Source organism: Pristiophorus japonicus, chromosome 13 (genome assembly GCF_044704955.1).
Source record: "Pristiophorus japonicus isolate sPriJap1 chromosome 13, sPriJap1.hap1, whole genome shotgun sequence".
Classification (NCBI taxonomy): Eukaryota; Metazoa; Chordata; class Chondrichthyes; family Pristiophoridae; genus Pristiophorus; species Pristiophorus japonicus.
In genome coordinates, this window is record NC_091989.1 from 21,328,248 (window position 1) to 21,355,844 (window position 27,597).

Genomic DNA, 27,597 nt, shown 5'->3' on the forward strand with positions numbered 1-27,597 from the left:
TAAAAAAGAATCATATTTTAGCCATTAGATGATGTGCAGCATTGGTTGAAGTAGAAAAACATTAAACAATTGGACCCACTAAATTATCTAGATCTATCTTGAGCTCTAACCTGCCCTTTTAGGTCCTGAGGGAAATTTCTATATAAATACAATGATCTCAAAAAGTAATTAAGCATGTTCCAGAATTCAACTACCCTCCTCTAACTCCACTATTAAACTCTCACCCACTGGAGTTCACTAGCCTCAAAAGGTGCTGGCACAACTGGCCCAAGGGGAAAATCGGCAAGTTTCCTGATCACAATCACTGTTCAGCAACCCTCACTGGAGGATAGGATCTGCTGTGTCCAAGTCTGCTGACACTCAACCTCAAGGCTCACACATGATTAGCAGCCACTTGGACAATTTACAGCATGGGTGCTTAGCTCCCCAGAACTGTACTCCAGCAGTGTCAACTCTGAGTGGAAAACAGCAAGGGAATGAAAACCTCTACCCTGCTGCTGTATACAGGGGAAATATTTGATAATTTCATTCCCCAGCAACATCAGACACAATGCACCAAGTGGTGATTCTTCACACTATCATAGAATTGTTACTGTAGGTTAGACATATGAATGTTTCTCTCAAAGAATGGACCCATCAAAGGCTAAACAGTATTGAAATGTATAAAATTCTGACTGGGTTGGATAGACTGGATGCAGGGAGGATGTTTCCCCTTGCTGGGAAGTCTAGAACAAGGGGTCAGAGTCTCAGGCTACGGGGTAGGAAATTTAGGACCGAGATGAGGAGAAATGTTTTCACTCAGAGGGTGGTGAACCTGTGGAATTCTCTACCACAGAAGGCTGTGGATGCCAAGGCACTGAATATATTTAAGAGTGATAGATAGATTTCTAGAAACAAAAAGGTATCAAGGGGTATGGGGAGAAAGTAGGATTATGGTGTTGAGATAGCAGATCAGCCACGATCATATTGAATGGCCTACTACTGCTCCTATTTTCTGTTTCTATAGAATGGAATCTCAATGGCCCTGAAACATTTAAAATATTGTGCAAAAAGCTGTGCATTCTTATCCACTTAATAGGATCTTTCTCTTGTACCCAACGTAGCTAAAGATGGAACTGCAATGAGGAATTGTTCCAAGATCTATTTTCTGCAACGTCTGTGCTGTTTATGAAAACATGTATTACATTTTAAATACCAGAGCTGGACTTCCCACACTGGCATGTGAGAATTGACCAGAATCCTTGGTCACAGTCCCATTCAATGAGTGTATTCTCCTTCTGGAATGCTGTGGTTCAGATCCAGCACTCCATACTGTACCATTTCTTTTTTTGGGGGGGGGGGGGGGGGGGGGGCACAATTTCCATTCTCCCTCCACCTCAAATTGCCTCCCCCACGTCAACTTAATGTTGCAGCATTGATTGCTGGTGGGCAGTGTCAGCCTGTGTTGTTCGTCACTCCGTTTACAATTCCGTCCAGCGCTGTCCCCTACCATACGAGGCTGTATCCTTTTGCCCTGCCCAGGACAGGCGCCCATATCCCAGTTTGAATCAAATGGCGGATGAGAGGGGAAACCATTGTGCAAAAAAAAAAACGACCAGGAAACCAAGGGTACAAATATGTACAAATTATTACACTGTTGGATAGTTACAGGTGTAGGGAGGGGGTCACAATAGTTGCCAGTCAGATTGCATAATATCAAACTGTTAATCTACTGTGCCCAACAAATCAAAATAGATCCCAGATCTCAATAAACCGAACCACTGCCATCTCAATTTGTAAAAACAGAGGCAGATTTCTGTATAAGACAAATGCTCATCGGTATCAAATTGAACATTTTTATAGCAACCACACTCAGGTTCTGTAGCTAGACGTAAAGCTCTCGCTATAGTGACCCATCAGGCTCTCCCAGGCCAGGTACTGCATAGATAATGTAAAGCTCTCGCTATAGTGGCCCATCAGGCCCGCCCAGGCCAGGTACTGCATAGATAATATAAAGCTCTCGTTGATGTGCCTCAGTCCCAATCTCAGAAGAGTGCCCTCTATCACACCTGAGATTTTTCCATATCCCACACCAGCCGAGAGAGGCGCACCTCTAAATGAGATTGCTACATGCCATTCACTGTGCTTTACTTCACCTTGCTGAAGGCATTGACTCCTGCTGGTGTATGTTCCACAGGCATTAGTCACCCCCTAGTACCTTGTTCAAGTGGCAATTCACCTGTGGTACTAGATGGCAATTACAGCATGACCCAATCCCAGCCATGCTCACACTCCCAGTAGTGGAGTCACTCGGTCGTGATCAGGAGTGGGTTCCTGGCCCTAACCCAGCGACACCAGTGCAGCCAAAGTTAGCAGAGCGAGGGGCAAGGACTTCCTGGTCTGTACAGCTGAGCTATTGAAGGAGCCCAAAACAAATTTTTGCAAAGGCCTGACCTCAGCCCCACCAGCCTGGAGAGGGAAGCTAAAATAAAGTCATAGGTTTCTGTTTCTGAACCTTATTTAGCGAGTCTTGCTGGAAAGTGGACAGAATTTGGATCTGCTGCACTGCCCACCCAGTCAAATAGCCTGCCAACATTCACATCTGAAGAATGGCCACTTGGGGGGGGGGGGGGGGGGAAGTACAGGAGGGCTGCTGGTATTCAGAGCACCGTATGACAGAACAGAGAAGAGGGTACAAGCTGCTTTCTTTAAACAGAGCAGCTTGCTTTAACACATCCCTTGAACTGAATCCAAGCACCATCCTGGTTTTCACTGACTTAGCGCAGTATTAAAAAAAGTTAAGATATGTAAAAGCCTTTAACCTGCAGCAGCCAATTGTGAAGATTCTGCAGCACAGTCAAAACAAAATACTTATTTAGAGTCAGCAGAACTTGCTCAGAGAAATATAATTTGTCACTGAAGGGGCGAGTGATACCATGGTCAGGAATAGATCACAGTTCCAATATAGACATCCAGAGTGGGGTCCAGCATTTCCTAGGCTGGCTTCAGAGTGGTGTCCAGCATTGCCTGCAACACCACTCCTGACAAAGCCAACTTAGCCTTGAATTGGAAGGCCGGGGGGGGGGCGTCAGGATGAACTCAGTGCTACCAGCCCAGAGGCAGCCCAGATTAAATTCAGAGGACCCTCACAGTTTGAACTGATCCCAGAAGTGATTTTACTTGAATTATTTTTCATTACCCTCCCCAGTGAAACCCATCAGCCTTTCACAGCCACCTATTTTCATTCTCAGGCCATTCTTACTGGAGATAGTTTGTCAAGACAGAACCCCACACCCCACTGCACTGTGCTTCCTGCAGTACTTTATAACTGGACTACTCAGAGTATCAAAAAACCCTAATAAAAGGCCCAGTTTGCTTTGCATTGACACCACCAATTAAAAAGAGGCAACACAGAATGAGAGAGATGCTGAAGAAAGCAGGATTGTGCATGTGATGACTCCAGGAGTTTGAGGTACCACCACAATGACCTTTGCCCACAGAACGACAGCAGCAGAAAAACATTACAAATTCTGTCGCTCTCCCCCACCCTCGAACACTTCACACAATGACCCCCCTCGCCGAAGAGGAATTCCACAATCCCGACAGGAATTCATTCCATTTTTCCACAGCAAATAGTGCTGTTTTGCTGCCTCCCACACAACGCGTTGAAGATTATGAAAAGTACACACTCGCTTCCATTCATCAGTATAAAAGATGTCCTTTTCTTCAAACGGTGGGACGGAGAAAGTTTTTGCTTCTAAAAAAGGAAACATTATAAAAAGGTGTCTCAATATTGAAGCAGCTGCACTGCAGCCAGATACTCGGAATGAGCACGGAGTGACGGCGGGAGCACGGAGTGACGGCAGAATCACAGGGAGATGTCACAAGGCTGGCTTCAGAGTTTATTTTCCAGAGTCCTGCTCCTCTCCGTCAGATATCAGTACAGAAAGGTCAAGGAGAAAGAACTGTGGGGGAGCAGGGGTGGGGTGAAGGGTCAGATGCTGAATGAGATCAGTTTCTGCACAAATCGAACACAAATGTCTCCCAGACACTGTTCCTTAGTCTCCAAAAATCCACAAAACATTCACTCCAGATAAGCCCAGATTCACCCTTCTGTAAAAGGAAACATAATTTAGATTAAATATACACTGTGCAAATAGATTGCACTAATATTTTTTCAAAAAAGTCAACATTTATTTGATTTTTCAGGGGAGTGGGGATTTGACTCCGGGTTACAATCCCCCACCAGTTGGCTCAGAACAGGCTGCCCTCTCAGGCAAGGGATGGTAGTGTAACCCAGGGGCACAAAGAGACCTGCTATGAACACAATCCCAGGCACTCCCTACAAATAAGGGCACACTCCCAGGGATGCCCCTGCCCCATCTTCTGTAGGAGTGTCAGCTACCTCTGCACAAAATGTGTTTCATTAGTTTAAACACACACCAATCAAATCAATAAATAAAGATATCTGATGACATCAGGGACTCCAAGATCCACTCAGTGACAACCACCACACCCCCTCCCCAGCTGGATAATGTATGCTTTAGGCTACTACTGAGGGACTGCGGCATTGGTGGATGAAAGTCTTTCAGATGAAACGTTAAAACCAGGGCCCCGTCTGCTTGTTGAGGTGGATGCAAAAGATCTCACGGCACCGGCAGTTCTGCCAGTGTCCTGGCCAACATTCCTCCCGCAACCATCACCTTAACTGGTCACCACTGTTCCCTCCAAGCTGCGCGGCCGCACAGTAATGAAGGTTCTGCGCAGGCCGCTCACCAGCATTTCCATTGCAAGTAGCACACGTGCGCAGAAATTTAAAGGGACCATGCAGTAAAAGCAGGCCGTGCAGAACAAAACACAGCTTACTGAGAACGCTGCTGGCCCCTCATCACATTTGCTGTGCACAAATTGGCCGCTGCGTCTCAAAACTTCATCAGCTGTGAAGCATTTTGGGACATCAAGGATGCGATGGGCACAAAATGAAATGAAAGTCCTTCTTTATTACAGCTCTCCCCGGCTGCCAAGTTATACAAAAGGGACAAATTTAATGGTATAGAATACTTTAGAGCAGAATGACTATTTTGCCTCTTCCTCCATCCAATGAGCTGATTGAACAGAAGCATTTTATGTAATAGACAGGTTCCAAGCCAATTGAACAGCCACAAGAGCTCCACCTGCTGGCTAACTGGGTAAATTCACTTCCCAGTGTGGTACCAAGTCTGACACAGACCAGGAAAAATCTGCAGTCGATGCTGAATTAGCTGATCGTAGCCGGGTGGCTCTGAAGGCGCTGCAAACGGCCTGGGCTAGGGAGGGCGAACAATCCCGACTACTATCCAATGACTGCCCCTCTCACCCCACCTGGCAGGTTGCTGTTTCATATGACGAGTAAAGCTTATAATGGGATGTCTAAGACATTTGGCTATCTATTCGATGGCCTCCTGAGATGTCGAGTGGAGAAATGAGGTGTCCCCCACAACAGGTCTTAGTGGGCAGACTGATGTGATGTGCTCCATGGTCTGGGACTCATGGCCACAGTCGCACTTCGCTGGTGGAGCAGTCAGCCGCATCATCCACGCCCTGTGCGAATTCGGTTGAGCGCGAGGGAAACAGGTGCATGTGCATTCGGGTGAGGATGGTCCAGGTTTAGCTGCTATGCCTCCCTCCATTCAAACACATCAACAGATACTTCCCAGCTCCCACACAAGGAACAGCCACTTGACTGCAGAGGCTGGGGGTGGTGCCAGTGTCCATGGAGCTATGCCCTAGGACCAGAACGACAACATTGAGCCCTGCTGGTCTGTTCCGCCGTTCAGTTAGATCATGGCTGGCCTGTACCAAGCACCATTTATCCATATCCCTCGATACACTAACCCAGCAAAAATCTGCAACCTCAGTCTTGAAAGCTCCAATTGTCCCCTAGCATTCACAGCCTTTTGGGCAGGGGAGGGGGGGGGGGGGGGGGGGAAGGAAGGAAGGAAGGAAGGAAGGAAGGAAGGAAGGAAGGAAGAGAATTCCAGATTTCCCCTAACCTGTGTATGAAGAAGTGCTTCCCGATTCTCCTCCATAATGGCTTTGCTCTAATTTTAAAATTATGCCCCTTTTGTTCTGGTTTCCCCTAGTAAGAGGAAATAGTTTCTCTGTATCGATCACATGTAATCCTGTTACCATTTTCGACACTGATTAGATCACCACTCAACCTTCAATACTCAAGGGGGAATACAAGACACGTTTATGAAAACTGCCCTCATAATTTAACCCTTTTAGCCACAATATCATTCTGAACCCTGAACAAAAGTCAGAGTCTTGGAGCCTGCAGGAGGAGGGAAGGAGAAAACAGGAGAGAGAAATGGAGAGAAATTTAGGGGCGGAGGAAGTCCCAAGCCAATAGCTCACTCGGATCGAAGTGCTGAGAAACACCAACATGTGTCTTCATGGAGTTTAAGACGACCTTCAGTGAATTCATTATTAAGAAATAATACTGGGCCGTGTGGAAATGCAGTGATGTGGCCTTTCTATCCAGGCCATCAATATGCTGCGTCCAAAGGCCTCGTGTATGGGCGAGTGGGAGGGAACTCCCCAATGTGGACACGCACTGATCCCAAGGTCACGGTCAGGCTAATAGCACATCCCTCCGGCATTGCAGGGAGCTGGTTTGCAGTCCTGGGAGAGCGTTTGGCACAGGGGCTGAGGTAGTCAGATACATGGCTCTTCACTTTCCCCTTTCGGCAAGAGGCCAGGACTGAAGTGTTAGTTGAGCTGAATGTGATGAGCAAATCAAAGTTCGGAAAGGAGATTTTTAAGAATACGATGGGCGAGATAACAAATCAAGACACAAAAACCACAAATAATCTGTCTTAATCACTAATGATTTAATGAGAAATCAAATAGAGGGGGTTAGGGAAGTCTGAAAATAACTACGTACCCGAGCATTCCCGACTCCTTGCTTTTAATTATGTAGAGGAACATCAGGATGGTGTGAAACATGTTGCTCCTGTCCTGCAAGATGAAAGAAGATTATTCCAAGTTGGAACATAAAATCTAATGCTGTCTTTCAGATGAGACGTTAAATTGAGGCTCCGTCTGTCCTCTCAGGTGGATGTAAAAGATCCTATGACACTAGTTCGAAGGAGCAGGGGAGTTCTCCCGGTATCCTGGTCAATATTTATTCCTGAACCAACACCTAAAAACAGATTATCTGGCCATTATCACATCGCTGTTTGTGGGACCTTGCTGTGCGCAAAACCTCCTACAATAGTGACAACACTTCAAAAGTACTTCAGTGGCTGTAAAGTGCTTTGGGACGTCCAGAGGTCGTGAAAGGCGCTATATAAATGCAAGTCCTTCTTTCGAATCTTTGATGACAGTAAACATAGAAAATAGGTGCAGGAAGCGGCCATTCAAGCCTACACCGCCATTTAACAAGATCATGGCTGATCACCCATCCCAGCACCTCCCCACCCACGCCCCCTCCACATCACCTGACCCCCCCAGCCGCAAGGATCACATCCAACTCCCTCCCAAACACATCCAATGAACTGGCATCGACAACTCTCCGCAACAGGGAACCCCACAGGCCAACAATTCCCCGAGTGAAGCAGTCTCTCCCAATCCCAGCCCCAAACAGTCCACGCCCCTACCACCCCCATCCCAAGAGCGTGCCGCCCACCGGCTCCGGACCCACCCAATACCAGGAACACTCCCCCCGCACCCAACCCGCCCCGTCCCGTCAGAATCCTTCCCAAATGCTGAACACCCCCGGATGTCGAGCCCCCAGTAGTTTCAATCCTCCGACAACCTGGGACAAACAGAGGTTCCACTGTGGAGGCTTGAGGCTCAGGAGTAGCACGCTGCCAGAGTCAGGAAAGCTATGGGTTCAAGTCCCACGCCACATAATCCAGGCCGATACTTCAGTGTAGTACTGAGGGAGCGCTGTTAACCAGAGGCCCTGACTGCCTGTTCAGGTGGATGTAAAAGATCCCATGGTACCAAGAGCTGCAGCAACTTCCGGTGTCCAAGCCAACATTAACTGGTCATTCACCAGACTGCTGCTTGTGGGATCTTGCTGTGTATGCATTGATAGCCAGGTTTCTCTACATAAAATAAAACGTAACCCATTGGCTGCAAAGTGCTGGAAGACAATGGAGATGGGAACGATGCTATATAAATGCAAATTGCTCTATCATTGTGTCCTAATGTTAGACAGGGTTCAAGAGAAGGAAGGAAATAGTTTTGGGTACCTTTGGCAAATTGTACAGATGGCCGTGGTAGATAAGCTGGTAGTGTGGGGGATTGATGCTGCTTTGGTGTATACAGAACAAATGCTCATTCGTGGTATCTACAAACAGAATTAGGAACCAGAGAACAATTAGCAACAAGTGAATAACTAGCCAAGTCTTTTAATAACAAATTTAAAAAAAGGTACAGTGGAAAACCATTACTAATAACTAACAACACGCTGGATCGGGCAGGCAAGCTCATTCATGCCTCCCAGTCAGAAGGCCTTGGGTTCAAGTCCACTCCAGGACCCGAGCACATAATCCAGACTGATAAATCACTGCAGTACTGAGGGAGTGCTGCACGGGCAGAGGTGCCGTCTTTCTGATCAGACTTTGAATAAAAACCCTTTCTATACATTGAGGATTTAAGGATCCTTTTGCACTAAAATCAAAATAATGGAGTTCGCCTGATGTCCTGGCCAATTTCCTCCCTCACATACAGACTGATTTGCCATGCAACTCACTGCTGCTTGTGGGATCGTGCTGTGCACAAAATGGCTGCCACATTTGTCTACAAAGCAGCAGTTACAACAACCGCGCATTAGATGAACTCACTATTGCCGAATGGCCTGTTTCTATACTGTTCCAGGTCATCATATGCAGTCCCTCAAAATCGAGGAAGACTTGCTTCCACTCCAAAAGCGAGTTCTCAGGTGACTGAACAGTCCAATATGGGAATTGCAGTCTCTGTCACAGGTGCGACAGACAGTGGTTGAGGGAAAGGGTGGGGGTGGGGAGTCTGGTTTGCCGCACGCTCCTTCCGCTGTCTGCACTTGGTCTCTGCATGCTCTCGACGACGAGGCTCGAGGTGCTCAACGCCCACCCGGATGCTCTTCCTCCACTTAGGGCCGCCTTGGGCCAGGGACTCCCAGGTGCCGGTGGGGATGTTGCACTTTATCGAGGCTTTGAGGGTGTCCTTGAAACTTTCCCTCTGCCCATCTGGGGCTCGCTTGCCGTGTAGGTTCCGAGTAGAGCGCTTGCTTTGGGAGTCTGTCAGGCATGCAGACGATATGGCCCGCCCAACGGAGCTGGTCAAGTGTGGTCAGTGCTTTGATGCTGGGGATTTTGGCCTGAGCGAGAACACTGATGTTGGTGCGTTTAGCCGCCCAGTGGATTTGAGGGTCTAGCAGAGGCAGGGCTGGTGGTACTTCTCCAGCGGTTTGAGCTGTCTACTGTATATGGTCAACGTCAGCCATATAGGAGAGCAGATATCACTACTGCCATGTAGACCATAAGCTTGGTGCCAGATTTGAGGTCCTGGTCTTCAAACACTTCCTTGGGTGACCAAAGGCTGCACTGGCACACTGGAGGTGGTGTTGGACCTCGTCATCATGTCTGCCCTTGCTGATACTAGGCTCCCGCATTATGGAAAGTGGTCTACGTTGTCCAAGGCCATGTTCTATGTTATTCTAAATAAAAGTTTGGTTGGAAACATCGCAATCAAGAGTGCAACCCAGTGTCACTGGTTTATAGGTACCAGCTTCAGATAAGTACTTGCCTGGTTTATCTGGCGTTTGAATGAAGTGCTGGGAGGTGAAAGTTTTCCCATCAGGGTATTTGGGGTGCGGAGGCAGCCTGGAGTCAAGGTAAGTGCAGAACATGTGCATTATAATCTGAAACAAAGAAAGCAGAGGATGTAGGAGAGGGGGTCACACCATCAACCCTACAGATAGCAAGCGCAAGTTAGACAGGAGCACAGAATGTGCCGATACAGTAACTCTGACACCGATAGCAGCACGAGGTTCCCCTCCAATAGTCGCAAGTTTGTCCAGCGAGGAGTGGAACTACAGACACCAGGAAGGGCTCGGTTTTCTGCCTGGTCTGTACTGAGTCAGGAAGGAGAAGTCAGTCAGGGTTGCAGTGGATTGCTACCCAGCGACTAGAAGTGCTCGTGTCAAATAGAACGATACATCACAGAAAGCGGCCATTCGGCCCATCATGCCTGTGTCGGCTCTTTGAAAGATTTAGTTACACTCACCCTGCTCTTTCCCCATAGCCCTGCAAATTCTCCCTTTTCAAGTATTTATCTAATGCTTTTGAAAGTTACTATTGAATCTGCTTCCCTTTCAGGCAGTGCATTCCTGATCAAAGTAACTCGCTTTATATATTTTTCCCTCTCATCTTGTTTTTTTTTGGCCGATGACCTTAAAATGTGTTCTCTGGTTACTGACCCCCTGCCAGTGGAAACAGTTTCTCCTTATTTACTCCCATCAATTCCCATCATCAGTTTTGAGCACCTCGATTAAATCTACCCCATAATCTTCTCTACTTCAATGACAACAACCCCAGCTTCTCTCGTCCCTGGCATCATTCTGGTAACTCTGCACCGCAGTGATATGGGAATCATCAGATATCCATGCCCTTTCAGCAGGGTTCAATACATTGGGAGCAGGAGCAGGAACCCTGGTTGTTTTTCCCTGTCGTAGCCCGGTCTCAGATGCCGACTGTATAGCACTAACTTCTTGTCCCGGCTCAGGCTTGTAGGCTAACAATATAAATCTGATCCTATTCAGGTTAAATAAAACAAGATGATTGCACCGGTGACTTAATGTACTCGGGTCAGGGGCACTTCAGCCCACTCACTGAGCCTTCCAATGGCTGTGTAGCCTTGGCTCAGCAGCAGTACTCTCGTCTCCGAGACAGAAGGTTGTGGGCTCCAGACCCAACCCAGAGACTGGAGCACAAAATCCAGGCCACCGCAGTAGTGTCAGTATTGCGGCACTGTTCGGGGTGTTGCCTTCTGGATCAGACTTTAAATTAAAACTCTCTGCCTTCTCGTATGGATGTAAAAGATCCTGTGGCACTATTCAAAGAAGGAGAGTTTTCCCAGTGTCCTGGCCAGCACTAATCCCTCAACCAACATCACTAAAACAAATGATCTGGTCATTTATGTGAAGACTGTTTATGGGAGCTTGCTGTGTGCAAATTGGTTGTTGCAGTTGCCTACATTATAACAGTGATTACACTTCAAACATACTGTAAAGCGCATTGGGATGTCATGTGGCCGCGAAAGGCGCTATAGAAATGCAAGTTTTTTGTTTAATAACTGGATCTTACATAGAATTTACAGCACAGAATCAGACCATTTGGTCTATGCTGGTGTTTATGCTCACACAAGCACATAATTAGTAAGCTTCATATTGACCAGCAGCCACAGCCTTGCCCCATCATGTCTTACTCAGTGAATGGGATGATCTACATTAAAGTCAACAGTTCAATCATAGCCACTATTCCCCTCCGCACCCCAAAATCCACAGCACGTTTCCTATCTCAGACAGGTCATAAGGCCCTTCATTAGGCAGCAGAGAGAAACTGTCAGACAAGGTGCCCCCTCTTGCTCATGGACACCCACTAGTTACCCGGTTCCAGTAATTAACAGATATACACATAGAGACACTTCAAAAAGTACTTAATTGGCTGTAAAGCACTTTGGGACATTTGGTGGTCATGAAAGGTGCTATATAAATGCAAGTCTTTCTTTCTTTGGGGAGACTCATTGCGAAGATGTTTTAAACGTACACAAAAACATTGCACCCGTCTTGCTTTGGTACTCACCGCAGAATCGGTGGGAAGGTCTGTATCCCATTTCCTGGTCTTGTACTCTCCTCCGCCGTTCCATCGGAACGAGCTCATACAACCACCGTGGGCAAGCTCTGGAACAAAACAAGCCATTAAATGGGAAACCCGAACATTGATGCAGATGGTTAGTAGCTTACTAACCACTAACATAGCATGGCTGGAGGCTCCTCACTCATTTTAAACTCCCCGCACTCTGCGATTAATTTTTCTTCAAACATTTGTGCTCAGACGAGGGATGTTAGCACTGGGGAATGGAATATTTTCTATTGCTTGCAGCCAATAGTAGCAGTAAGCATTCCCAGAGCAGGTACACCAGCCGGACACAGCATCAAACGCCCTTTATTCTGCCCAATGTGTCCAAGTTCTGTCCCGCCCACCACCCCCCTCCCAAAATACATAACTGACATTCCCACCCCAGCCATGCCATGGATTCTCGGAGTTAGGTGGTCAGTTTAATGCCGTGGAACCGTACCCATGAGGAGCTGAATAGAGACTCGCCAAACTCATTGGGCCCTCACGGGAACAGAGATCCTTATTGGTTTGGCTGCATTCAAAACCACATTATCCCACTGCACTACTCCATCTTAAGATTCAGCCAATGTTGATGTTGTGGTCTGGTGTAGTCACTGGGATTGCAGTTTAATGGTGGGTGCATGAAATTTTCATACTATGTCCACTTGAAATGTGAAAAACAGACTAAATGGAAACACTTACCTTTGATTCTCTCCACCAGGTACTCTTGGTTTGAAGTGATGTCCAAGTACTGGACAACTATGTTTAGCGTTGGAATCTGGGGAGCTCGGACCAGCGCTGCTTGCCTTAGGCTGCTGATGCTGGCCTCTGAAAGGGCAAAATGAAAATTTGTTCACCCATTAGAGTTCACTTAGGTCACCACACAATTAAATTCTCAAACCCCAGCAGCTCCTGCAACACGGAATGCGTCAGAGAGTAGCGAGATGCAGCACACCCGGGAATCCCTACAGTGAGAGAGAGAGTAGCAAGGTATAGCACACACCCAGGAATCCCTACATAACAAAAATATAGTCTGGAGGAATTTTTGTAAGTGAAGTGAAAATAAATCACTAATAGCAGCAATATATAGCACACGGTTCTCATTCATGCATACAAATGTTCATTCTGTTGAATATATCTTAATAGAAAGAAGAAAAAAAATTGGATAAATGAGTCTCATTAAGGGAATCCCCCTCAGGGGACACTTGTAAAAATGAGTTTTGTTAAATCGATATGCCCTGACCTTTTTCTAAACCATACTTTGTGTTATTAATATTCATTAATTTTTATATATGGACACATTTACCAGAAATCCTATTGTATTAACAGAAAATCGTAAATATAGTCCCTCAACATCAACAACTCCTTTGGAACTTAAATATATTTCATTCCACAGGAAGACATTCGATCAGATGCCACATAAAAAGTTACTGCACAAGATAAAAGTTCCTGGGGTTGGGGGCAATATATTAGTTAGCCAATCCTCTCTCCATGCTAACAGAAAACAAAGAGTCGGGATAAATGGGTCATTTATTGGTTGGCAAACAGTAACTAGTGGGGTGCCGCAGGGATCAGTGCTGGGGCCTCAACTATTTACAATCTATATTAATGACTTGGATGAAGGGACCAAGTGTAATGTAGCCAAGTTTGCTGATGATACAAAGATGGGAGGAAAAGCAATGTGTGAGGACACACACAATCTGCAAAGGGCTACAGCAGGAGCGGCGAGGTCGGGGCGAAGGAGCAGCGAGAGATCGTGGAGCAACGTGATCGGGGCTAGAAGAGGCGAGGGCCCAGGGGCAGCACGGGCCACCCCACACTGCGATATAGGTGCAGCAGAGGTGGTCCCCAGTCACTTTAGTTAATCCTTGTCACTGGACCAAGACCTAGCTCTGTCAAGCCCGTGTGGTGGCTGGTGTGCAACGGCCACCACACGTTAAAAAAAAAATCCACGCACAGGCATCTTCCACCCTTCAACATGTGGTTCAGGACCTGGAATATTAGATCCTTAATTGAAACACCCGTGAACTCATCCTTTTTTGGTGTGGAAGCAAGTCATCCTCGTTTCGAGGGACTGCCTACGATGATGACAGCACACACCCAGGAATCACTACACCAAGCATCAGAGAGCAGTGAGGAACATGCACACTGGTTCGTATCCCTACACTTTAAGTGCCCATTTTGATTGTTCCATGGGGAGTAGAGGGATGATAAAAGGGATGAAGAACAGAGGCCCCACCAGCCTCCCTCTCTAGTGCAGATATATATTCTTTACCTCCCCCAACACAAGGATGCTGCATGGCCACAATTTATATGTCCTCTGTTATACCTTTTGCTGAAATAGTTACAGTCACAATTCTGGAAAATGTTTGGAGTAATCTACCCAGGAAGGTAATGCAAGCAAACACATTAGGATTAGATTAATTATGACAGAATTTCATAGACTAGAAGGAAGCTAGCAGGCCCATCATGTCTGTGCCAGCTCTCTGAAAGAGCTATTCATTAATCGGCGAGTCAGTAACTAAGGGCATAAATTTACAACAACCAAAAGAACAAAGGGAGAAATTGAGAAATGCTTCTATGCTGAGGGCTGTTAGGACATGGAATGGTCTAAAAGAGTCAATGGATCAAGAAGGATGACCTTTGTTAGCCTTTTCTCATTCTCCATTATTCTTCAATCCCAAACTCCTATAATTTACCTCCCCAAGGCACGGATCTTTGCTGGGGATCGGTTCCAGAGTTTGGTTGCTCTCCATTACCTTGTGCATGAGGTCACTTTTCACGTGTGAGCCACCAGAGTCTGAATGCCAACAGGCTAGTTGACCATAGGGCCATCACAGCCGAGCCCAATTCTGTCCTCACCAGTACACTCCCAGCAGGCTTTGCTAGGTCACTAGCAGGATCTGCTAGATCACTAGCAGGATCATTCGCAGTTGCGCCCCCCACCCCCCCAATTGCCTCAAAACCCAGAGCATCGAGGACAATTGCAGCCTCCCTCCCGCCTCACCCCCCTCTCTCAAAGTCCTTGGGAGAATCAACGAACTCAGCACAGTCTGTGCATCGAAGCTGGAATCTTCCTGGATAGTGCGAACCAACTACCTGCTGCTTAAAAATGGCGAGCTACAGGTGTAGCTAATCCCCGGCTTTAGGTCCTTGTACAATTTACATACCTCCCACCTGCAGCTCGGGACACCCCAGCCTCCTTAGCTGTGTGTTCACACCGTCAATCTCTTTGACCAAACGATTCAAAATGGTCTCGTTGATCCACTGCGTACAGGTAAGATACAAGAAGACACAGTCTTAAGAGCCAGAGCTAAGTCAGGTAAAAGCAAATCCAGTAAATACATGTGCGCAGTGTTGATCAAATGTGAAACAACCTGCCCAAAAAGGGATATGGAGAAAAAGCAGGGCACTGGGATCAAAGGTGTCAAGCTGCCAGTGGCAACAAAATTGGTAGAACAGACTCACTGGCTTGCCGTCCATTACCATTCTGTTCCCATACTCAGTTACACAAAAAGTTCATTTTCATTATCAGGAACCAGTTTTAATGCTCCACTTAGTGCAGGATTCAGGGAAGAAAGACTCCATGTGATTATATCCAGGTTTGTAACACTAGCTAGGAGCCATGCACCTCTGAAATTACTGCACACGGTGATAGGTTCAATATTTGGAAGTTAATGAGGAAAATCTGGCAAATTAGGATAAATACTCCACAGCTCCAATACCTTTCGGGTGCAATATAAATCCAAACCTTTCTTTTTTAAGTCAGGAAGATAGGAATGCTACTCTCAAACATTGAGAAGCTGCCCGGGTCAAGGCATCACATTTTCCCTTTCAACTCAGGCAGCAGCAGGAGGAGGAGAAATGGGAACAGGAAGAGGAGCCATTACCAGATTGGGGCTCCAGTCACTTACAACCTAATGGGGTGACTGCAAAGGCCCAACAAGGACAGCAGGATCCAATGAGTGAGCTGCAGAACAGCGGAGGTCATTAAACAATTACTTACATTCCTCAGGTTGGCCGTCCAGGAATCGAGAAGGTCCAACTGCTGCCGACTCATATTCAGCCTGATCCACACCTGCAAGGTACGAAGGTCAGCAGTCGAGTCTTGGTCAATCCAACCCCTCCTCATACGGATTTCCCACCTCTCTTCCCCCATCCCCAAAGGCTCTTTTTGCAGGGTTACAATTCCACAGCTCCCTCCAAGTGCATTGACCAAATGGCAATGCTTCCTGCCTGTACCTAGACGTCGAGTGTCAGGGGGGCTTGGGCCTATTAAAGCCAAGGCCCACCCAATGAGGCGACCAGACACACGCACTCCCCAGCAAGGGTTGCTGGGTAGCAATCAGGGGTGCGAATGCTAGCCAGCTGTCTCCTACCAAACCTGGGGCACGAACCAGAGTTGCGGCAGCCCCTCTACTGCCACTTAGCACAGGTCAGGGCTCCAATCTTGGACCTCCTCCGTCTGTACTGTTCGGCCATTCACCGTCTTAACCAGCTGGATGGGGAGCCAGAAAACCCCACATTTAGAACATTACTCCATTTAGTGCCCTTCCATTCTCTTTACTCCCTCCCCATTACTAAACAAGACTGATAGATTTTTGTTGGGCAAGGGTATCAAGGGATTATGGTATATGGAGTTGAGGCACAGATCAACCATGATCTAATTGAATGGCCTCCCCCTGTTCCTATCCTGTAGATAGCTGCCCACCGTTTACCAACTGAGTCACTGAAAGAGCTGTGCATTCACATTTTACATACATCGGAACAGACCATATATATGAATGGGCACAATGGCTTTTAAATGAATCTTGATAGGGAGGGAGGGGGATGGGGAGAGGGTTGCTATCCCATTAATTTTAGAAGGAAGAATACAAGTCCTGTCTCTTGTGCAGCAGGAGTCAAAAGACTGGCAACACAGCACATCGGACAGGCAGCTCTGGGAGCTTACCACAGACCTGACCTAAAAGTAGCCCAAATACAGCATGCTCTTGGCATGCCGAATGAGTGCGTGACTGGTTTAATCTCCAAATTACACTGTTCGGCAGAACACATTGTGCAGTGACACTGGCCACATGCTGCTATTACATGGGCCAGAATAACTGGCCTCAATGCCATCTATTTTTGGGTGCAGTCAAAATGGAATCCAGTACTGAAAAAAGAGAGAGATCAGCCACTCGACTGAGTGTGGACAAGGTCACCGATAAAGGACCTTCCTCCATGCCCCCCTCACGTGAAATGCTAAGCATCCAGAAATTGTAACTCACCTCTTCTGCAAGCAGCTTGGAGCCCAGATCAGAGTCATCCTTGTGGGCCGAGGGGGCTTGGGAGCGGCTAGCGAGCTGGTACTGGAACTTGCGCAGTGACTGTGCGTAGTCTCCTGTGGTGCGGCTGTAGTTCCAGAAGGTCGGACTGTTGCTGTTGGGTGGACATTCGGGGCTTCCTGTGTGCGCACACATCAAATAAAGGCAAGGCTTGCAGCTATTAAAACAGAGTGTCAGTAAGCTTTTCAATCACAGGAGCATCACAGCTAAGCTTGATGCTGCCCACAGCCGACATACACACAATTCCAGCAGATTACCCCAACCTCCCAAACCTAACTGAGCACCATCAGAGAGGGGCCAAAGGCACAGACTGTGGGCTCAGCTGCTTAAGTGAGTTTATCCATCGGGGAAATTACCAAATGAGCTTTAGGCAGCAATGCTGTTTACCAAATGACCACGGGCTATTCAGAAGAGTAACACTCCCAATAACATTTCCCTTCTGCCCCTACTTCAATACAAGAACAGCATTTTTCAATCTGCAATAAAGAGCAAGATATTCTCAAAATGGAGCTTCCCTCCCTCGGCTTTGTCTTTCCCCTTTGAAGATCTGTGCCGTGTTATGGCTCAATTCAAACCAAACTTCTCTCCAGTATCTTCATGTGTGAGCTTAGACAGCGACTGTTAAAAGGCCTCCCAACTGCTTGGGAAGGGGCAACAAAGAAGCGATTACAGCCAATCCAATCCTGTTCATAGAAGCTTACAGCACAGGAGGTCATTCGGCCCATCGTGCCTGTACGGGCTCTTTGAAAGAACCATCCAATTACTCTCATTGCCTTTGCTCTTTTCCCATAGCAAATTTCAAAAATTGTTCTTCACCCAATGTCCATGCACACATTGCAGGAGGGGTTACTGGAACCTGCCCTGGAGTTCCCTCTCGAAGCCTCTCCACCCTCCTTTAAAACACTCCGTAAAACCTACTTCTGACCAAGCGTTTCGTCACCTGCCCTAATTTCTCATTATGTGGCTCGGTGTCAAACTGGTCTTATAATACTCCTGTGAAACGCCTTGAGACGTTGTATGACATTAAAGGCGCTATGTAAATCCAAGTTATTGGCCATCAGGAGGGGCAATCCCTTTGTCCTCCCATCCAAAAGCCAGAGGCATCAACGATTGCAACTCTTAAACTACCATAGCAGGGAACTCTGTACATGAATTTGGGTCTCTCCCTGTTCTGTACGGTTCAGATTGTATCACAGTATAGAGCTTTATAAACAGCTCAAGCCTCAACTAACCCAGCTGACTGCGGCCATGCTTCTCCTCTTCAGAGCGGAGGAAGTTCTCCAGAGATTTCATGTCGGTCACGTACTCGTCTCGTGTGAGAGGCGCGCTGTACACGGAAGGGGCAGATCGGTAACGGGCTCTCGGGCTGGTACACTCTGTACTGCCGACGTTGTTACTGTACAAGCACGAATTCGGAAGAGGACTGAAGCTGGAGCCCTAAAGGAAACAGAGAATAATCAAATCTCCAAGAGTTCCGCTAACAAAATCCCCTTGTCTCTGGCCTCCAATGCACCACCCCCACAGTCCATCAGAGTTTGTTTCAAACGCACCACCCGAGGCACTCTTCCTCCCAACCTCGGTGTTGAAATCACAACCCGTCACCAATGTTCTCTAATTGTTTTTAGTGCGCGGTCCCTTTAACTGGGAGCGTAGCCCAGTCAAATTTTTGCGCATGTGCAGTTTCTTCTCTGCGGGGGAACCTCCAGAATGCCCGCCGCGCAGCGAGAACGTTGCTCATCACTACTCTAACTTATTCTTTCCGAGGATGTCAAAGCTGAGGAATTATCCATCTCCCCATCTTTACCCTTCATCTGACAATCAAGGTTTTTAAAATCTAAGCTTGGCGTCACAAACACCTCTCAATTTACCTCAACAATTTGGTTCGCCTCAGTACAGACTGGATCACATAATCCAGGCTGACACTCCCAGTGCAGCACTGACAGAGGTGCTGTCTTGCAGATGAGACATTAAATCGAGTCCTTGTCTGCGCCCCTAGATGGATATACAAGATCCCATTGCACTACTGGACAATGAGTAGGGAAGTCTTGGGCAATATTTATCCCTCAACCAACACATAAAACAGACGATCTGGTCATTATCACATTGTGTTTTTAGAAGCTTACTGCGCGGAAGATTTTCTAATGCGTTACAACAGTGATTAATCTTCAAAAAGTATTCAATCGGCTGTAAATCGCCCGGAGATGGTGAAAAGTGCTAGAGAAGTGAAAGTTCCCTTTCGCATCATCTGACGTACTCTTCTCAGCCTTGGCATCCTGCACAGAGGGCCTTGGCCCCTCATTTACATGCCTCAAAATACAATTTCCATTGATTAACATGAGCTGCTTGGCATTGAACTGCAGGAACAAAAACCACAGTAACAGAGCTAGAAAAGAAATTGCTGTCTTCAATAAAACCACCGCCAAAAAACTTATCCAGCGTGTTAATTTGTCAGGTTTCATATCACTTCAGCTACTGCAGTACCGAAAACAAAAAATCCCTCCATTACACTGGTGCGTGACAGAGAGACAGACAGACTGCTTAATTCAATCAGGAGAACATTCAGGGCTAGTGTGTGCGTGGAGCAGAGCCATAGGGTCGATTCCACGGTACTTGGCGCCTCAGCAGTTTATTATTCAACTTGAAGTAGACCTATAATATAGAAGGGTTTGGGTGGAGGCGGGGTTAGGGAGGTATGACCCAAACATGCCAGTGTTATAATCAGATTCTGCTCCAATGTGCGTCAACGGGTATTTCACCATGGGAGTCATCACCTGTTTTCCTACCCCACTGTCTACATCTACATACTTAAAACCAGAGCCACGAGATCATGACCAGGAGCAGATACTCTGGCCACCTTCACGATCTCAGAACAGCTCAAGTGCCACACCGGATGAGATCAGCCAATCCGATACGGATCGGGAGTGGAGCCAGAGAGCCTCCTGGTCTGTATGGATACGAACTTACTGAGTCAGTACGAGCAATTCTAACCAAGATTGCCGCCCTTTGAAAATGCTGGGAAACTGGAAACTCTGCAGCAGATGGTAGTGCAATTAATGGAATTGGGAAAACAGCAAAACCAGGAACACTGGGGAAATGACTGAATGCAACACATGGCAGCGAAGGTCAGGGTAAAGGGGCCGTCATTTACACCTGCTCCCAGAACATAACTAGCCCGACCGGAGAATGTAAAGAAAGCACCTTTCGCAATAGCCTCGGTTACAATCTCCCTCTGGATCACAGCCAAACAGCAAAGATTTGAGAAGCTTCCTTTGTATTTTTCGGTGTCTGGTGGGGTGGGCTCCGCGCAGACAAGTGGATGTGAAAACCAAACAGGATTCAGAAGGCGGGGGGAGGTGGGGGGGCAGAGCTTCCTCAGTGTCAGCCGTGGCTCAGTGCGTAGCACCCTCGTCTCAGAATCAGAAGCCCCACTCTAGACACGTAGCACAAAATCCAGGCTGACGCTAAAGTACAGTACTGAAGGAGCGCGGCATTGTCGGAGGTGCCATTTTTCAGATGAGATGTTAAACCGAGGCCCCGTCTGCCCTCTCGGGTGATTGTAAAAGATCCTAAAGCACTATTCGAGGAAGAGCAGGCGAGTTCTCCCCAGTGTTCTCACCAATATTTATCCTTCAAATCGAGATCACTACATGAGATTATCTGGTCAGTATTACATTGCTGTTTGTGGGAGCTTGCTGTGCACAAATTGGCTGCCAAGTTTCCCACATTACAACAATGACCACACTTCAATAAGTACTTAATTGGCTGTAAAGTGCTTTGGGACGTCCTGCTGTCAAGAAAGGCGCTATATAAATGCAAGTTCTTCCAGGAAAGATGGGGAAAACGAAAACATGGTTACAAACCCATAATGGGGATTTAAAAAGACTTGCATTTATATAGCGCCTTTCACGGCCACCAGATGTCTCAAAGTGCTTTACAGCCAATGAAGTAGTTTTGGAGTGTAGTCACTGTTGTAATGTGGGAAACGTGGCAGCCAATTTGTGCACAGCAAGCTCCCACAAACAGCAATATGATAATGACCAGATAATCTGTTCTTGTGTTGGAGGTAAAAATATTGGCCAGGACACTGGGGATAAGTCCTGTGCACTTCGAAATAGTGCCATGGGATCTTTTACGTCCACCTGAGCGCGCAGGCTGGGCCTCGGTTTAACGTCTGATCCGAAAGACGGCACCTCCGACTGCAACGCTCCCTTAGTACTGCCCCTCCAACAGTGTAGTGCTCCCTCAGTATTGCACTGCTCAAGTCTCTGGAGTGGGACATAAACCCACAACCTTCTGACTCAGAGGCGAGAGTGCTACCCAAAGAGCCACAGCTGACACCGTTTTTGGAGATACCAGAGAAGGTTTAATATTGATCCCAATGGTTAGAGTCACCCCATCCCCCTCTTCCGCATACCGTATTGAAGCTGCTGCCAGGCGAGTATATCATGGAAGACGGGAAGGATCCACTCCCTGGCGGGGAAGGGGTTTGCATGTTTGGGCTAAACCCTGTTATACAGCTGGGGCTGAACTTGGGGCTGGAGCCAAGCGGGCGCTGAGGGCTGTAGGACAGGACGCTCTGCCCCTGGGCGACGCTCGGCGGGGAGCAGTTGGGGGTGGACGTGGTGGCCGGCTTCTTCTGCGGAGTCGTCTGTATCACTGAGGAGAGAAGAGTTGCAACAGGTTAATTACTTGATCATCGGGTTGCAACGCGTCCCTGTCTGGCCAGCCTCCCACCCTGCCCCCTCTGTAAACTTGAGCTAATCCAAAACTCTGCGGCCTATATCCTAACTCCCACCGAGTTCCGTTCACCCACCACCCCTGTGCTCACTGGCCGACATTGGCTCCCAGTCTGTCTGACCACACCGATTTTAAAATTCTCATCCTCAGTTTCAAATCCCTCCATGGCCTCGCCCCTCCCTAGTTCTGTAACTTCCTCCAGCCCCACAACTCTCCTCGATCTTTTCCTTCCTCCAATTCTGGCCTCTCCCACGTCTTCGATTTTAATCGCTCCACCATTGGCAGCAGTATCTTCGGCGGCCTAGGCCCCAAGCTCTGGAATTCCCTCCCGAAACATCTCCACCCGTCTTTCCTCCTTTAAGACATTCCTTAAAAATCTGTCTTTGACCATCTGGCTAAAGTGTCAAATTTTGTGGCTCCTGTGAAGGCGTTATATAAATACAAGTTGTAGATGCCGCCCTGTTGAGAAATTGGGACACTTTACTGCATTTTTTGGCATCTGGAGCACAGAATACAGAAGCAAGGAGGCACTTTTTGGACTAGTACAAGACCTCAATGAGGTTGCAGTTGGGAGTACGGTGTATAGTTTTGACCAGCTCATTATAAGATGGATACAAAAGCAACGGAGAATGTGCAGTGTACTGCGATTCACTGCGATGTTACCAGGGGGTGAGAGGTTACAGATAGAGTCTTGAGAACAGACGGCTTCTTATCCAGTGGAGCGACGGTTGAGGATTAAGCTGATAGATGGTTTCAAATTAAAGAGTTACTATTCAGGTGAACAGTGTTTGGTCACTTTTACAGTGTTAAACGGCAATAGGTTGAAAAGATTGCCGGGGGTGGGGGGGGTTTTGCAGAGAGAAGGCGGCGGCAACCTCCCTCCCCAGCCCCAAGGTCACCCACCATTGCAGGTCGCTGCTGACAGTCTATGCTGCTCTGGTGATGAAGCTTAGAAAGGGTTCACACTCACCTACTCGGAGCTCCTTCACGGCAAGCGAGCCAAAGGTGGGCAGAGGAAACGTTACAAGGACACCCTCAAAGCCTCCCTGATAAAGTGCAACATCGCCACCGACACCTGGGAGTCCCTGGCCAAAGACCGCCCTAAGTGGAGGAAGTGCATCCGGGAGGGCACTGAGCACCTCGAGTCTCATTGCCGAGAACAGTAGAAATCAAGCGCAGGCAGCGGAAAGTGTGTGCGACAAACCTGTCCCACCCACCCTTTCCCTCAACGACTATCTGTCCCCACCTGTGACAGGGACTGTGGTTCTCGTATTGGACTGTTCAGCCGCCTAAGGACCCATTTTGAGAGTGGAAGCAAATCTTTCTCGATTCCGAGGGACTGTATATGATGACACATCCACGGGGAGCTCCATTTATTTGTGCTTCTGACTGCGCTGCAAGTTCCTGAGTCCTACACTCCTCGCTCTCGTCCCTTCCCCTTCCCGCCATGACAGCAGTCGTTCAAACAGGCAGAAAGCTCCAGCTTGCGTTTTTTTAAAATTAGGAGTTAGGTCTTTCCCCATGATCCAGGAGTTCATCCCCACCCTCCACTCACTCCTGTGCTGGGGAACCATCACACAGGCAGGCACCAGCAGCCACTCCTGCGTGTTGGCCGAGTGACCGTTCTCGTATCTGGGCAGAGATCGGCAGGCTATTCAACCGCAGCGGGCAGCCGACCTGCTCTCAGCCGAAGTCTACACAACCGACTTTCCTGGTCAAGTTAGCAATCCCTAGCTGATTTTCTCCTCTTGCTAACCTAACCTAAAAGCAGCCGAGACCAACTGCAGGTCAGCACAGACGGGAGGATGTAAGCCAACCCTCCTCCTGGTCTGTGCCGCTCAGCACCATAGCACTGGGTGCTTTTGCCCACTGAACCGCGCAATGAAGCAAGATTCGCGATCCCATTTTAGCCGATCGCCTTTAAACGAAGTGCTTTGAGACTACCGGCAATCGCGAAGATGCGCTGTGTAAACACAAATTCCTTCTTGCTGAACCGTTCCCTCTCCCCACACTGGGCCGCAGCTATGCCCCAACGTACCTGGGTTCATCATTCCCAGCAGGGTTTGCTGCTGTGGGCTCATCACCAGGTTGGCTGGGACCACAGCACTCTTGAAGTAACACCAGAAATCAAATAAAGCATTCAGGCAAAACAAAGTGACCAGTCCAAACTCTGGAATAAAAAAAAGGAAAAGAAAGAAGTTGGAAAGTTACAAGGTGTGCAACAGAAGAGACCAAACTAAATTCAGACAGTGTTTGCGTGGGATTCATGTTACAGTGCGGGCGCCTGAGATATTTAAATTCTGTGTTAAGCTGAACTACACAGAACAGGATGCTCCCAATATCAATCCCATGGTCCAGTTGGCTGCTCTAAGCCACGACCAGCCTCAATGGGAAGAAAAATGAGAGCAGCCCAACGGGAAAAGATGAGTCAGTAACCAGAGGGCACATGTTGAAGAGGGATTAGAAATGGATCTTAGGACTTGGAATGTCCAAGTGGAAACGGTGTGGCGCAGGGGAAGAAAGCACAAACCAGAACTTTAAAAAAAGGTAGTAAACAAATATTTGAAAAAATATATTTTAAAAGAGAGAGTCTGGGGAATGGGGCCATGTGGCTAGCTTTTCAGAGAGCCACAACAGGCCGAATGTATTCCTACTGCCCTCCCAAGTTCCACAATGTGAGAAAGAGGCACACAATTGGCCTCAGCACGAAGAGGAGGCTGATGGGAAGGAACGAGATCGGACCAGCAGCCACCGGGGGCACCGGAAGGTTTTCTCGGATGTCCTAAGCATCCCGGAGAGGTGGCAGTGCTACCAGCCTTGGATACGCAGGCAAAACCCCATCTGCTTTGTCCTAATAACCTGCTGTGACAGAGAAACAGCCCTTATTAAATCTGATAGAGACAGCACAATTGCCAGATAGGGTCGAGTTACTCACCGATGTACCACAGGGGCCAGTAGCTGATGTTGTAGAATTTGCTCAGCAATTTGCCTGTCCTGTCGAATGGAATTTTTAAAATGATAAAAGCGTGTGCATCACTCAAAAACACAAAATGTATACGATTAGCTGGAAATCAAACACCTTGTGTTTGAACTTAGACAGGGATTTAAAATCAAATTACTGAAGTCCCTCACCCACCCCATTAGTAAGTGCCTTTCTGGCCCACTATTTTGGATCAGTAACTCAGTAAAATAGCAAACCCAGAGTGAGACTGATGAGTGTCTTCGCCAGCTCTCAGTTACAGACACTGATCCCGATTCACAACGTTCTTTATTCCTACTCCTTTTCCTGCCAATGTTCTCATCCCTGATGTGGCCTGTGGCTCCACAGTCACCGGTCTCCTTCCCAGTACCGCACGGAGGCCATCCTTCAAGCGTTAGCCCACGCAATGAGCGTCAGCAGGCTGTTCAGGCAGATTAGGGTCGCGTCCACGACGACATTAAATATCAATTGGGGGAGCAAGAAGTCTAGCCTATTTTCCCTACCTTCACTCAGGGGAGCCAAGGCCCATTTTAAAACTGGGATGCTGCATTGGCCTAGCGGGGCTAACTCAGCATCAAATGGGGATCAAACCTGGGATCTATCTGGTCTGTATGACTCATCTACTCACTGGGCCATCAGGTGAACCCTGCCAATGTTTCCACAAGAGAGCCCTTGCTTTCTGACAACACAAAAGAGCAGCAGAGTTCTCCCCAGTGTCCTACGCCAATATTGATCCCAAGGCACATCACAGGGGCTTTATCAAACAAAAGGCAACACTGAGCCACACAAGGGGATATTAGGGCAGACAAGGAACATCTTAGGAGAGTGTTAGGAGAGGCAGAGAGGTAGAAGGAGGTAATTCCAGAGCTTAGGGCCTGAGCAGCTGAAGACACAGCCACCAATGCGATTAAAATCAGGGATGAGAATGAACCCATAATTGGGAGGAGCGCAGATACATCACAAACAGATCTGGTCATTGATGTTTTTGGGAGCTTGCTATGCGCAACTTGGTTGCCGCGTTTCGCACATTACAACAGTGACTACACTTCAAAAGTACTTCATGGTCCGTACAGTGCTTTCAGATGCTCCAAAGTTATCAAAGATGCCATAGAAATGCAAGTGCTTTCTTTCTAACACAAGGGGTAAAATTTTACTCTACAATTGAAACATAAAATAGAAATAGAGGAACAACTACTCACATTTCCATATAGACCATCCCAGCGAGCCCCACATTGAGCAAGCCCCAGACCAACATCAGCTTCCTGGCTTGTGCATCCTTCCTCATCTGTATGGTGCGGTCGATGAGGATGGTGCCAGGCACCCCATTTCCCACTGGGTTCATTTCTGTGGACACAAATTAATAGTTGAACAGTCACTTTCAGGTTTTCAGTAAAGGATAAACCGGATACATGTTTTCCATACTCCCGACAAGCAGCACGCAGGCACACAGGTGTGTATGGAGATTGAAGGTACCAACATCCGGAAAAGGCCCAGTGATATTGTTCAGAAACCCAGCCAACATTATGGGCTCCTGTTGGAACAAGTCACAGCCCAATCCCACACTCCCAACCTCATTACACAGGGAGTGGAGCACCATTACATCCCATTAGACCCCAAGTGGGAAAAGAGCATCCAGAATGAGGGTACACTCCACAGGCACCCAATATCCGAGGACAGGCCCCACTCCCAGGCACCCAATATCCAGGGCCAATAGCCCTGGGCAGGGCCCACTCCCAAGAACCCAATACCCGAAGGCAATGCCCACTCCCAGGCCCCAATAACCCAGAGCAGGGCATACAATACCCCTGGGGGGTGCCCACTGACAGGCACTCAATACCCCAGGTGAGGGCCCACTCCCCGGGCACCCATACCCCAGGGCAGGGCCCTCGCCCCAGGTACCCAATACCCCAGGGCAGGGCCCAATCCCCAGGTACCCAATACCCCAGGGCAGGGCCCACTCCCCAGGTACCCAATACCCCAGGGCAGGGCCCTCACCCCAGGGCAGGGCCCACTCCCCGGGTACCCAATACCCCAGGGCAGGGCCCACTCCCCGGGTACCCAATACCCCAGGGCAGGGCCCACTCCCCGGGTACCCAATACCCCGGGGCAGGGCCCACTCCCCAGGGCAGGGCCCTCTCCCCGGGGCAGGGCCCACTCCCCGGGCACCCAATACCCCAGGGCAGGGCCCACTCTCCGGGTACCCAATACCCCAGGGCAGGGCCCACTCCCCAGGCACCCAATACTCCGGGGCAGGGCCCACTCCCCGGGTACCCAATACCCCAGGGCAGGGCCCACTCCCCGGGTACCCAATACCCCGGGGCAGGGCCCACTCCCCGGGTACCCAATACCCAAGAGCAGGGCCCACTCCCCGGGTACCCAATACCCCGGGGCAGGGCCCACTCCCCGGGTACCCAATACCCCGGGGCAGGGCCCTCTCCCCGGGTACCCAATACCCCAGGGCAGGGCCCTCTCCCCGGGTACCCAATACCCCAGGGCAGGGCCCTCTCCCCGGGTACCCAATACCCCAGGGCAGGGCCCTCTCCCCGGGTACCCAATACCCCGGGGCGGGCAGAACCCACTCCCCGAGCACCCAATACCCCGGGGCAGGGCCCACTCCCCGGACACCCAATACCCCGGGGCCCGCTCTTTCACTCACGCGCCACTCCTCTCATCGGCTCCGCCGCCACCGGATATAGAAAGGGACACT

The 27,597-nt window shown here is 48.5% G+C and overlaps 1 protein-coding gene across 1 annotated transcript; it reads right to left on the reverse strand.

Moving 5' to 3' along the window:
* Positions 1-1,338: 1,338 nt before the first annotated feature.
* On the reverse strand, positions 1,339-27,591 carry tmem209 (transmembrane protein 209). Its single transcript, XM_070897219.1, has 15 exons — positions 27,547-27,591; positions 26,090-26,234; positions 24,846-24,904; positions 23,949-24,080; positions 21,588-21,829; positions 18,406-18,610; positions 17,117-17,292; positions 15,856-15,927; positions 15,020-15,116; positions 12,552-12,677; positions 11,814-11,911; positions 9,757-9,871; positions 8,220-8,317; positions 6,905-6,978; positions 1,339-4,092 (listed from the first exon to the last, which is right to left on the reverse strand). The coding sequence occupies exons 1-15, from the start codon at positions 27,560-27,562 to the stop codon at positions 4,038-4,040; spliced, it is 1,710 nt and encodes a 569-aa protein (XP_070753320.1). The 5' UTR covers positions 27,563-27,591; the 3' UTR covers positions 1,339-4,037.
* Between the last annotated feature and the right edge of the window lie 6 nt (positions 27,592-27,597).

Bases quoted from the DNA above. Each gene is read 5' to 3' on its own strand.
- tmem209 (XM_070897219.1), bottom strand. The intron at 18,611-21,587 runs GTATGCGGAAGA...TGTTTCCTTTAG, and splicing joins CTGGCAGCAGCTTCAATACG to GGCTCCAGCTTCAGTCCTCT. The intron at 6,979-8,219 runs GTACCCAAAACT...TTCATCTTGCAG, and splicing joins ATCTGTACAATTTGCCAAAG to GACAGGAGCAACATGTTTCA.